Source organism: Neolamprologus multifasciatus, chromosome 7 (assembly GCF_963576455.1).
Source record: "Neolamprologus multifasciatus chromosome 7, fNeoMul1.2, whole genome shotgun sequence".
Taxonomy (NCBI): domain Eukaryota; kingdom Metazoa; phylum Chordata; class Actinopteri; order Cichliformes; family Cichlidae; genus Neolamprologus; species Neolamprologus multifasciatus.
Window position 1 is genome coordinate 36,056,307 of NC_140445.1, and position 13,936 is coordinate 36,070,242.

The following is a 13,936-nucleotide window of genomic DNA, read 5'->3' on the forward strand; positions in this document are numbered from 1 at the left end:
CTGTTCCACCTTACAGATTAACAGCTTGCTCCAAATAAGTTTTAGTGTCACCAGCCAATTTACCCCCTTCTTAAGAAATGTGGTCAGAGTTTTTGTTGTGCAGCATTTTAGTGTAATTGTCTGACAAATATTTAGTTTGGTATTGGTTAACTGCAGTAAGAGACCAGAGGTGAGTGTACTTGTTTTGATAAGTGAAATTCTAGTATTTGATTTATATGTACCCTGCTAATCAAGCTTACTGATCTACTTAAGCTAATCTCACCCTTCTTGTCTAAATATGGTCACTTGTGGCTCCAAAAAGACTAACAGCTCCAAAATGCACAAACCAATTTGAGACATCATGGTAGCTATGCCCATCTTTTATGTGCAGCCAAAGAAATATAGGAGAAAAATGCACAAACAGCACATTTTTTTTAAACTCTGTCACTTCGAGTGGAGGGTTTAAGATTCAGTGCATCACAAGTGTGAGCTCACTCAAAACTAATGAGAAGAAGCACAAGAGACAGAGTGGCAGAAAAAGGCAGGTAGAGTCAGATAGCTGAGAGCTAACATCTTCCATTTTTGATGCATCCAGTCAAAGGTAATTAAGCTCTGTTTAGTGTGTGTGTGCATGTGTGTGTGTAAGTACATCTGCATGTGTGTGTTTCAGTGATTATATGCTTGTGTGACTGTGTGAGAGGAAGAGAGAGAGAGGGAGAGAGGCAGATTATCTGTGTCAGTGGCCATTTGCTCACAACTGGCGCCACATCGAAGAGAGCCAGAGGCAGAGAGCATCATGGGTAAATGAGCACACACTGCCTGGCGTTTTTCCACACAGCGGGCCAAGAGAGGAAAGAGAGAGAGAAATTGCATGCCAGATGACCTGTCTCCTCCAGTGTATGCTAGTGTTTCACTAATTCTCCACAGACACACGCGCACACAGTCAGGACCCGACAAAGCTGTGAATCTAAAGCTGATGGCTAGAAAGAAATGAATTGCAAAAAAAAAAAAAAAAATGCATGTACCCATGCACACACATTTAGCTTGCACCATACCTGTTACCCTGGAGTTGGTGTACGGAGGTGAGAGGCTGTCATGTGACGTCATGTACTGAGACCCATCGGCATAACTCTGAGGAGGGAGACAGGACATCTAGTTAGCAATGCAAACAGCATCATCTGTAGCATTACAAGTAGAAATAGTCCTTGAAGTTGTAGAGACAACACTGGATGACTGACACTTTTACATTTTCCAGTGTACATGGTGTATACAGCAGTGTATAGTTCAAAATGTTTGGAAATATGTATGAAAACTAAATGTGAAGCTGTAAGTTTAGCGACGTGTGATGGAGCTGCTTGTAGGCAGGTTATGGTCTAAGTTTGACCACAGCAAGCGTAGAAATTAGCACTCTTAGCAGGAACATGACATGCTCCGTTTCCTTAAATGTTGAAGACTTGACGAAAAATACAACAGCAATGACAGGAAGCAAAGCTACAGACGTGTAACACAGGTCTCCTGCCAAATCTAAACACAGGAAGTAGAAATTTGTGCAAACTGGTAGTAGTGAAGACAGGCTGAAGACAATTACAGGCTGAATCTGCTGCTGAGATGCTCTTAATGGAACTTCATAAAAAGCCTCTTCTGTACCTTCTGTATATTGATATTCAGTATATTTACTTCTTGGCAGATAAAATAAGTAGCTGGTAAAATGGTGGAAAGAGTTAAAAGAGAAAATACTGGATTTCTTCAGATGGTGACACAGGACAAACGGTTATCATAAAATCTATGATAAACAATTATTACATGTGAATGTAATGAATGTAATATTCACAGCTTGGTACTGGTTCTATGTCCTGCTGTTATTGTACAACAGTTTAGTTCATCTCTGAGGCCAAAGTCATCAGTGATGATGAACCCAACCTTAAAAGTAAAAAGTTAAAAAAATAAGAAAATAGTTTTTGATGTGTGCAAGTTCGAATTTTTGTATTTTCTTCATTCCCCAATTGACACGTTTAGGGAGAGTAACTTAAAAAAAATACTTATTCTGATTGTACGGTGTTGCGTTTAGGATTATGGCTGTGGTCACTAACAATGACTTAGGCCTCAGATGGATAGCTCCGATCCTCTTTAGTACACATTGCCTGCTTGCCTTACTACAATATACTCTCAGTTTCATTCGAAAGCTTATAAAAACATAGAAGAATCATGTCGAAGACTGGGATATACAGTGGTCCCTCGTTCATCGTGGGAGTTACGTTCTAAAAATAATCCGCAACAGGTGAAATCCGCGAAGTAGCCAACTTTACAATTATTATAGATGTTTTAAGGCTGTAAAACCCCTCATAACACACTTTATACACTTTTCTCAGACAGGCATGAACATTTTAACACTTTTCTCTCTTGCTTAAACACTCTCACAGTTCAAACCTTCGTAGAAAAATAAGTCCAGTATTATAGAATGAAACCAAAGGCACCCGCCGTAGCCTTTTACCGTGCAAAATGTTTCATCGATGGTTGTGTTCGTTGGGGAGAAAACTTACAAACATACAGTACAATACTTCAGTGTCACACTGTTAGCGATCGAAGCATGCAAAATTGCACAAAGAAAAATCTGCAAGACAGCGAGGCCGAGAAAGGTGAACCGTGATATACCGAGGGACCACTGTATTACTAAGTGAGCATTTGTTTCGTGTAGCCAGTGTGTTGAATGTGAAAGAGATGGGCAGGTGCAAAGTAAGTGACAGGGGTTAGATTGTCGAGGCTGGACGACTGCTGCCATCAGCTGTGATGAACTGTGGTTCAAAGAGGGGCACACAATGAACCAGGGCCTGGGTGCTGAGGGATGTGCACTAAGAAGTCTGATCCACAGAAGCTACAATTCACAGCTTACAGGACCTGGAGGACTCTCATAAGATGCTGTAACTCTTTAGGCTTAAGAAGAAAAATGGCCCCAGGAAGTTTGAACCCAGAGCCTTCTTAGTGTGTCATTGCTAATATACAATTATCACTTTGGAACTAGAATGTACCTTTTTGGCTCATTTAAATGGCCAAATACCTTAATTTGAAAATGAAAGACACATATGTGATCAACAGTTCAAACACTGTTGTTGTTTGGTGCTTAAGATCCAAGACACTACTGTACAAGTGGCTGAGAGTTCCAGCACTTCAAGGTTTTGATGGCCATTAAAAATGTCTGTTTGAAAAACAGGAACAATTCTATGGGGACAAAAAAAGTGAAAAGTTCCCTGCTAACAGGTTGTTTCAAGACACGTTCAGTGCATTAGTCATGAAATGATGAATGTTATGAATGAAGGCAAACACATCAGCTTTAGTAATCATTATTAGCAGTTGTTGTAATTTGTTACCTTAGAAGAACGACTTCCACTCGCCCATGATGCTGCACCCGTCCGCTCCTCCATATCTGTGAGACGGGGAGAGAATAATGATTATTTTTTGAAATGACCAAAGAAAACACACAACACACAATACTGACAGTACAAAATTCAGTGTCCAAAAATTATGTGTTAATCAGCTAGCAAGAAGCAGATAGATGAAAAAATACTGAAAAAATGAAATAATAACAAGTTAAAAGAAACACTTTACAGCGCTTCATTGTACATGATGTTCTAAAACACACAGTTGTTTCGTTTATACTTGACATTAAATATCTTCAGTCCTTAGTTTTGCATTTTAATCACTCACAATATCAATCAATATCTCTCAGCACTTTTATATTACAATTGTACTGTGTCTATAATCAACCACAGCAGCGTAAATCATTATATCACCATTCCCTAAGTCATTAAACGTTATTGATTATGATTGCAGAGCCTTTAATGTGTCTCAGGAAAGTTTAATGGTCCTTTAAGCCTTCTGCGGACCACTAATATCTAACAAACTGGATTAGGAAGTTATATTTTACAAAAGGTCAGAGTGTTGACTCAGGGGTCACAGGTAACCTATGAATGGCACCAGGTTCTGTAGGGTCATGATGAATTCTTATTCCAAAGGCTGACCACATGGCACACTGCAATCGTCCTCTATGGACATTGTATGTTTATTCCTATTAACAGACTAGCTTTAGTCAAAGTTAACCAGACCTTTACTATAGAGCTGTGACGCTTACAAGGCTAACATCCAAGGGCATAATTTGACGATTTGTTGGTGAAAACAAAGGTCAAGAGACATCAACATCAACAGAGAGAGGAAGAAAGGAAGGGATACATGACAGGTAGACCGGTGCATTCAGGTCGCATAAAATGTGCAAATGCTGCTCTCTCTCACACACACACACACACACACACACACACACACACACACACACACACACACACACACATAGCCGTCTCATGCATTGTAATGCACAAATCTCTCTTCAATAGGCTCTTCATTGTGTCAGTGTGTGTATAGTGAGCAGCTTACATTCATTGTCGAGTCATTTGGAATGTCAGCTTATCTCTGTGTGAGTGTGTGAGTGAGTGTGTGTGTGTGTGTGTGTGTGTGTGTGTGTGTGTGTGTATGTGTGTGTGTGTGTGTGTGTGTGTGAGATTTAGCACAACAGAAATAAACTGGTTCAGTTACAGAAAGCCTTTTGGAATTAAGCCAAACGTCCCCACCTTAACTAAGGTACCTTTGGGCTATGACTTTGTATAACAAATTAGAACAGACCAGAATATAATAGAGAATAAAACTTACAACAGTTTGGAAAAATGACAAAGAAAACACTTGATGGCAAGCTGGATTTAGTGATTGGCTGCATTTGAAAAGCAGTAACACATATTCAATAATGAGTTGGTCTGAGGGAGTGTGTTTGATGACCAGGTGGATATTTTCAACAAATACCTGATGAACACTCGATTTTATTAACACATACACGGGAAACGGATAAGACACTATATTTGTTCAAATGCAGTTTGTCATCAATCCATGAAAATTTAGGGAACTTGTTATAATTAGGTGAATTTGGGGAAACTACAGGGTGGGCCATGTATATGGATACACCACAATAACATGGGAATGTTTGGTGATATTAAAGTCCTGTTTGTGGCACATTAGTATATGTGAGGGGGCAAACTCCTCAAGATGGGTGGTGACCATGGTGGCCATTTAGAAGTCGGCCATCTTGGATACAACTTTTGTTTTTTCAATAGGAAGAGGGCCATGTGACACATCAAACTTATTGGTAATGTTACAAGAAAAACAATGGTGTGCTTGGTTTCAACGTAACTTTATTCTTTCATGAGTTATTTACAAGTTTCTGACCACTTATAAAATGTGTTCAATGTGCTGCCCATTGTGTTGGATTGTCAATGCAACCCTCTTCTCCCACTCTTCACACACTGATAGCAACACCGCAGGAGAAATGCCAGCACAGGCATCCAGTATCCGTAGTTTCAGGTGCTGCACATCTCGTGTCTTCACACCATAGACAATTGCCTTCAGATGACCCCAAAGATAAAAGTCTAAGGGGGTCAGATCGGGAGACCTTGGGGACCATTCAACTGGCCCACGACGACCAATCCACTTTCCAGGAAACCGTTCATCTAGGAATGCTCAGACCTGGCACCTATAATGTGGCGGTGCACCATCTTGCTGGAAAAACTCAGGGAACATGCCAGCTTCAGTGCATAAAGAGGGAAACATATCATCATGTAGCAATTTCAAATATCCAGTGGCCTTGAGGTTTCCATTGATGAAGAATGGAGCCACTATCGTTGTACCCCATATACCACACCAAACCATCACTTTTGTTGTTCCAACAGTCTTGGAGGAATCCATCCAATGTGGGTTAGTGTCAGACCAATAGCGGTGGTTTTGTTTGTTAACTTCACCATTCACATGAAAGTTTGCCTCATCACTGAACAAAATCTTCTGCGTGAACTGAGGGTCCTGTTCCAATTTTTGGTTTGCCCATTCTGCAAATTCTGTGCGCCGATCTGGGTCATCCTCGTTGAGATGCTGCAGTAGCTGGAGTTTGTAAGGGTGCCATTTGTGAGTAACTAATATCCGAAGGGATGTTTGATTAATGCCACTCTCCAGTGACATGTGGCGAGTGCTATGCTGTGGGCTCTTGCTGAATGAAGCTAGGACAGCCACTAATGTTTCATTAGTGACAGTTTTCTTGCGTCCACATTTTGGCAAATCCAACACTGAACCAGTTTCACTAAACTTAGCAAGCAGTTTGCTAACTGTAGCATGGGAGATGGGTGGTGTCGTAGGGTGTCTTGCATTGAAATCTGCTGCAATGACCCGGTTACTGCGTTCACCAGATATGATGTTTGATGTGTCACATGACCCTCTTCCTATTGAAAAAACAAAAGTTGTATCCAAGATGGCCGACTTCTAAATGGCCACCATGGTCACCACCCATCTTGAGGAGTTTGCCCCCTCACATATACTAATGTGCCACAAAAAGGACTTTAATATCACCAACCATTCCCATTGTATTACGGTGTATCCATATAAATGGCCCACCCTGTACATTTGGAGCTTAATGGCTTTAGGAAAACCAGTTTAACAATTAGATATAGAGAACAAGTACTAGGTCAGAAGGTTTTCAAGCACATGCTGGATTTAAGGTAATTAAGGTAAAAGATTACATTTAGGGAACTTACATTCAGTCAGATTTAGGGTGGATTCAGGGAACACATCTGCAAATTTAGACAGTTTATATTTTATCACTCAGACTGACAGACAATACATTTGTTTGACCAGATTGTGGGAATTGAGACGTGAGCCGATGTAATTAGGAGACACGCAACTTGCCTGGAATAAGGGGAACACACACTTGATCAGACAAGCAATGTCCAACTATGAAGAACTCAAAAAGAGGTATAAAGATGTGGTCTTAATGCAAAAATAAGATTTTGCAATTAACTTTACAAAACTGGAGGCCCTTGGTTTTGACGTCTTGAGGTAAAGTTGTTGAGTTGTAAAAACAAGTAGTATAAATATTCTGTTATTAGAAATATGTCTATCATCGGTATTGAGATTTATATTAAAAGGGAAGCTAGAGAAATATTAACTTGTGGAGAAGCGATGAGATTAAACTAAGCGCCCACTTCTTCTCACTCCTTTTCAATATGTATACTGATTCAGAATTAGTGAAATGATATTTGAGTGTTTTTTTTCTCATTTTCTTCTTCCTAAATGACTTTCTGTTTATTTGAAGAACATAACTTAAACATGGTTGGTGTGGTAGAATGGATAAGCAGATTTTGGGAACTTAATTAAGGAATTTTAGTAATTTTGTACCCATAAGGGGAACAAACACGGCATTATTAATCATTAACTAGCATGATTTGGAGGTGTAGCTCTGTAGTATAGCAGTTAATACTTTTGTTTAATGTAAAAGAGCTCCAGTTTGAGATTGGGAGAAACCATAATTCCCTGGGAGATGCTGTCAAGAAGCTGAGTAGTTTGATCTGGTGAATATATAGTGAATCAGTTGGATTCTTTACCTGAAATAAAGAAAAAGCTAAAGTGGCTTTATATTACATGTCCTGGTAAACAGTTGTTTTCAGGTAACCAGAAATATGATTCTTTATATGTTTTATTTCTTTGGTAATGCATATTTCTGTCCAGCAAATAAGGTGCAGTTTGAAAAAGGGAGAAGAAGGAAAAAAGAAATTAAAAGTGAAGAAAGGTTTGAAGACTGCTGGTCCTGATGAGGTAGAAATGGTGAAGATGGGGAAAAAAGAGGAAGAGGAGTACAGCAATTAAAGAATGCATCTCTGCTCATTGAAAACTACAAAGAAGGGAAGATTGGATGAGAGGGAGGTGAGGAAAAAGAGGAGAGAAAATACAAGTTGGGTGTGCAGAAGTTGAAAGATGTGGCGAAGGAAGAGAGAAGGAGGAGAGAAGGAGGAGAGAAGGAGGCGTCCATGTGTCCTGCACCTGATAAGGCTCCGATTGAGGGCTATAAATTACACAAGAGAGAGGGAGAGAATTTACACACAAGCAGGGAAACACACACTGAAAAGCACAGAAACATACAGCCCTAACCCTCTATTTCTCCCTCTCTCTCACACACGCACACACAGTGCAGGTTATCTATCATCAGTTAATGAACTTAGACTGACAGACAGCTCCATGTCTCTCACACTGATCCTATTAAGACCTGCCTGACACAAAACAGACTCCTATTAATACAGTTACCCTATGTGTGTGTGTGTGTGTGTGTGTGTGTGTGTGTGTGTGTGTGTGTGATTACTGAGGACAAAAACAGCCCTGTGCCCAAGTACTACCAATGAGCCAGTCTTTGTATTCCATGTGAGTGTTGTTTTTGTTTTCTAATTTTTTTTGGGCAGTAAAATACAGTTAACCTGGTCACTAGAGAACCATGTAGGGTTAGGGTTTGGTTTTGGTTAGTATTCAGCATTGACAAGTTGGATAGTTTGGAAAGACCGTAATACTATATTTATAATGTAAAATCGTGCTAATTTGTCTATATTGGATGTGCCTGAAAGAAAACCCAATCCAAATCAAACCTACATGGCCATCACTGACCTAGTGGATGTTAATATGCTAATTTAAAAGGGCTGATTTTCAGCTTTCAGTCTCCATTAAAGACTTCAACTTAAAGACGACTAGCTCAAATCCCAGCTTATTTTCCTGAAGCTACAATTTAAGGATGCCACCAAAAGCAGTCCCATACACACAATTAAAAGGAAAAAGTTTTGCTGTATTAAAAATCATAATGGCAACTGACACACAACCAAAGCAATCTCAAGAAGGTTTTTTTTGTTGTTGTTGCAGTACCCTCTTTGGAAATAATTTCACCCAGCAATCTTCAGCAACCGTTCAATAATTGGTTGCAGAATAGACATTTTTCCCTAGTGACCAGAGGTTGGCAATTGGTTGCAAACATGTCTCTAGACCTGTGTAAATGAGGCCTTAGATTAGACCCCACATGAGTGCTTCCCAGAATTTAAACAGACACAACTCACCATCAGATGCTCAGACTGCATAAACCAGACATTAATAGCTAAATTGTTGCAAATGATTTTTAAGAAGGCCAGTAAGAGAGTGAAAAGCATAATTCCTTGGACTTAAAAATTAAAAGCATTTGCATGAATATGCCTGGGTTAACTGTATTAGCCACTTTCAGGGAGAAACTTTTGAAATAACTGACCAATTCTACTCTGTGGCACATAGCTTTAAAGATTTCAGTTTCCTGGCACACACAGAGGAAAAAGTCAAGTCAACCATGCACCACGAACAAACGTGCTATATATGTAATGATGTAATGCTGACAACTGAAGACTCACGCAGATACACACACACACACACACACACACACATACACACGCGTGTTGATTAAGGTAATAAATGGCCTCTGATTGACAGAAATCAGAAATGAGGACAGTGGTCGTGCTGTGAGAAAATCAAGCGTATGGGTGTGCACCTGTGTGAGCTCTGTAGGCTCACTGTTCTCATCTGGTCTCCAACCAAACTCTATAATTAACTATAGGCTTTCCCCAGCCCCAATATACAAATGTCAAACAGTATGTGGTGATCAGAAACAGAACTATTGACACATTTGTTAATTTAATAAAAACGTGCACGCTCAAAGACTCAAATAATCCTAAAATGATTTTTAAAAAGATAACTGTTTTATTTTTGTTATGAATGAAAATCATTACCTGGTGTCGATTCAACAACGACAACGTAGAACAAGGTAACGGAAAATCATTTGCTCCCAGAGAAGATTTAAAGAAAATAAAAAGCTGATTGGCGGTTTTGTGATCATCATATTCACTGGAGATACTCTTAAGACTCTCTTTTAGTCAAACTCAGCTGTGTAATCAAACACTTTTACACCTTCTCAGTTGGGAACATCTCAAACAGAACCTCTCCCAAGGTAATGACTGCAGCCATAATGAGTTGTAAAAGCCTTAAAGGCAATTTTATTTTGGAATTGACTTGAAACGTGAGAGCTGCACCACCAAGTGAAAATCAAACCAAATCTCATGGTAACTGATTTTTGAGCCCAGTGGACATATCCAGTTGGTTCAGAACAAATGGCCAAGGCGCTAAATTGCTGAAGGCACCCACACACTGTGATATTTTAGCAATATTCTGATGCATGTGGACTTGATTATTATATTGATGATTATCCATAGCTTCAGTTCTTTCTGCTCAGTCAGCTATATTTTCTTCTTTGCTAGAAATCCAAACATTTTGTCCAGTGGAAATCTTTTGAGGTTAATAACCAGCATTAAACCTCTCTCACTTTGAGATACAGGACAGGATTCTCTGATGACTTCCATATTTTATTCATGCTAGAGTAGTTATCCGGATTTAGGTTCTTTTAGGTGCAGTTCAAATAATCACCATTAGGTGGGCTTCCAGAAAAACACTACCTGTGCATGTAAAACAGTTTGTGTTTAACCTATAAATTGCTGTGACCTTCTTTAGGTTAACCTGACAGGTTCATTCCTTTCAGTGCTCACTCGGCTTCAGTTAGATCTTGTTTGAACAACTCTATTTGAATTGACCCTTCCAGCTGTTTTTTTTATTGATCCCCACAGGGAAATGTGTTCTCTGCATTTAACCCGTCTTCAGTATAAGACGAAGTGAGCAACCACTGTGCAGTGCCTGGGGACCAACCCCAGCTGTAAGCCAAAGCCTTGGTCAAGGGCACAGACACAACAGAATTAACCTACCATGTTTTTTGATAGTGGGAGTAAATAGAGATCCCAGAGGAATCCCAGGGAGAACATGCTAGCACCACAAGGAAGAGCCTTTCAGTGGTCCAACTACTGTTAAACGACAGTGCTGACCAGTATAATTACATTTTAACTGAAAATAGAAGTTATTTCAGGAATGAATCTTTACAACCAGTTGTCTTCAAAGTAAACAACACACAACGAAAGTTCAATAAAACACAACGGAAGTGTTTTTTTAGACGATATGATGGAAGGGTGCAGAAGAGACAGAAATCAAAACATGCAAATGATTTCATGGAAACTGTTTAAAAGAAGTGGTGGATATTTCAGTTTTCTGAGAGAGAAAAAGATACAAAGTAATGTGTGGTTTTTGTGTTTTGTATGATTTATACAATATTAGTTTGCTATTAGCTGTTTACTTTCAGCTTGTCACTTTTGCAGCTGGTCTGTCACATTATTGTCTCCCCAAAAACACTTCTGCTGGGTTTTGTGTATTTTTGCAGCAGTTTTCTTTTTGCTGACATGTTCTTAAGTTGCAGTGCGTTTGACCTCTCATGACCACTGGGTCACTATAAGTCACTATAAACAATAAACTATAAATAAACTATAAACAATCTGTTTTGTACGTTTAAACTTGAACTGCAAGCTCTCATCAAAACCTGAGGATGACATAATAATCACAGGAGTAATCACCTGCAGTATGAAAGAAAAAGAGAAGAGAAATAGAAAATGAAGCAGGAGGAGACGTAAAATCATGAAGGACCACAGATGAAGATCTAATTCAGTCATTTTAGGAACTGAAGCTTCTCGTACTTTCACTAAGCTAAATTCAGATTATTATCCAGGGCGATCACAAACACACACACACGCACGCACACACTAAAACGAGACAGTAAGAATTAAGAGACAGATTACATCTCTGTATCTTCTCCTTTAAAGCTGCTTAAACTGTCTAACACCCACAATCCCACTACGTGTGTGTGTGTGTGTGTGTGTATGTGTGTGTGTGTGTGTGTGTGTGTGTGTGTGTGATGAAACCATATTCAGGAAGTCGACCACGTCCTGTTTTGTTATATGATTCATGCCCTCTCTCCTTGTCTCCCTTTCATTCCTTCATTTGTTTCCTTCCTTTCCTTTGCCCTACCTCTCAAACCCCATTTCCTCCTCTTCCTTTACTTTCTGTTCATCTTTTCGTCCATTTCTCTTTTCCTTCTTCCCCATATTCATTTTTCCTCTTTTCTTCTCATTCTTTCCGGGTCCCCATCATCCAATTTGATTTCCCTACTTTCTTTTCTCTTTTTCTGTCCTATCTTCATACTCGTTCTTCTCCTTTTCACATTTTTTTATTCTTTTCCTTTTTCTTAGTGCCTCTCTTCTTTCCTTCCTTTCCTTTTTTTCTTTCCAGCTCTATTTATTCCTCCATCCTATCATTCTACTCTTTTTTTCTTCACTCTCTTTTTATTCTGCTCCATATTTCTTTTATTATTAACTCTTTTGTCTTTACTAGTTCACGTATACCCTCATTACTAGAATTTAACATATATTCCTCCCTTCACAATTTTCCTGATTCCTGCTTACTTTCTTTCCTTCTTTTCCCAATTTTCCTTTCTAATTCTTTCCTCCCTTCCTGATAACCTTTATCTTTAATCTTTTTTTTCTTTAATCACTCCCTTCTTTTCTTTGTCAATCATTTCTCTTCACTGCCCATTTTATTCACACATTTTCACATCTTTCCTCTCTGCTCTCATTTCATGTCCATCCCTCCTTCACTTATGTTCTTTTATCCTTCTTCTCTTCCATATATTCTATCCATTCCTTAATAATTATTCCCCCTCTTTTCATATGACTTTCTTTCCTAACATTGAAAGATCAGGGTCAGAGAAGCAGGATTATGAAGTCAGTCCTGGGGCTGACCCGCCTGTAGAACCTTTGAGCAAGGCACAACAGCAGATGGCATCTCCATCTGAACTTTGAGATACAAAGCTCAGAAAAAAAGTCCTCTCCTCCGGTCTCCGTGGATACAGAGCTCTGATCGAGAGGACAGTTGGAGATGAGGATGAGGATGCCAAATCTATTGACATCTTGTTACCACAGCAACGAGAAGAGAGAGGACAAGAATGACCACCATCAGGGCTACTACTAAACAACATGTATGTACTACAAGAACAGATTTCCACTGATGGAGGACAGAATTCCACCTATGATCAGTGTTACTGATGGGTGATGAGCTGAGATTGTTTTTTGTTGTTGTTGTTGTTGTTGTTGTTGTTGTCAATGAAAGGTTAGAAAATTAGCTACATGCAATTAAAGAATACAAATCTACAAACTGCCAGAGTTTAAAATTATTCTTATATTTAGTGAAGAAAGAAGACAAACTGTTAATAAAGTGGATCAGTGTTAAATACTTTCTGAATAAAGAAAACACACACATACACACACACAAACACACACGCACACACACACGCACACACACAAACTGTAGATGCTCAAACCATGTCTCGATTTGAGCATGTTGGCTTTCACCCCTTTTCCTTTTTGGAGTCAGAGGTGAATATCTTTACATGAGAAGGTGAAGTGCTAAGTTACCAGCTAGTTCAAGCCAACTTGATTAGAAAATGCATCGCACCTTCACAAATACCTGCTAATTTTTGTGGCACTAAATATCTGCCAATTAAATAATATAACCAAAACCAGGCCACTAATTTCTTGAATGGGCTGTCAGCACACCTAAATGTACAGCAGGCCATGTTAATACTGTGCTTATTGGCATCAATGCCACTAACTCAGTGGAGAGTTCATGTAAGGTGACTTGCTTTAGCTAAGGTAAGGTTGCATTGGGAACCAACCTCAAGAAGCCTTTTGAGGACCTATTTGTAAGAACTGTAAATACATGAACACATTTCTCTTGTCTCATGCTTTCTTGCTTTGTGGTAAATCTTTGTTGTGTCTTCACTGAGATATTTGAATGCTAATCAATAAACATATCAATCAATCAATCAAACATTACTATTATGAAGATGTAATGCATATTCAAAAGCAAAATGTACTTATACTTGGATTTTACACAGCGGTTTTTGAGTTTTACTAAATATTTAAAGTGCTGCAGACTTTCGGCCTGTCCCTTCTTTAAGAAGTGGTCACCACAGCAGATGGATCTACAAGTCACATTTTAACCATACATTCATACAATGTTTACTCCACACATTTTACCCTATGGACAATTTAGGATCACCAATGGAGTTAAAGATGACTCAATCAAAATTCTCCCAATTGTGTTTGGGAGAACT

The 13,936-nt window shown here is 39.1% G+C and overlaps 1 protein-coding gene and 1 long non-coding RNA gene across 7 annotated transcripts in view; one reads left to right on the forward strand and one right to left on the reverse strand.

Moving 5' to 3' along the window:
* The window catches only part of LOC146514693 (uncharacterized), a 332,360-nt gene extending 325,309 nt beyond the window's left edge, over positions 1-7,051 (forward strand). The window contains exon 3 of the long non-coding RNA XR_014875058.1: positions 6,160-7,051. This is a non-coding gene — a long non-coding RNA (uncharacterized LOC146514693). The remainder of the gene's footprint in view (positions 1-6,159) is intronic.
* Positions 1-13,936, reverse strand: part of tcf4 (transcription factor 4) — a 249,336-nt gene that overhangs the window by 179,636 nt on the left and 55,764 nt on the right. For all 6 annotated transcript variants that reach the window (XM_085166088.1, XM_085166086.1, XM_085166089.1 and 3 more), the window contains 2 exons: positions 3,345-3,400; positions 1,035-1,110 (listed from right to left, as the gene is read on the reverse strand). In XM_085166088.1, the coding sequence (XP_085022214.1) occupies positions 1,035-1,110; positions 3,345-3,400 (132 nt within the window). The remainder of the gene's footprint in view (positions 1-1,034; positions 1,111-3,344; positions 3,401-13,936) is intronic.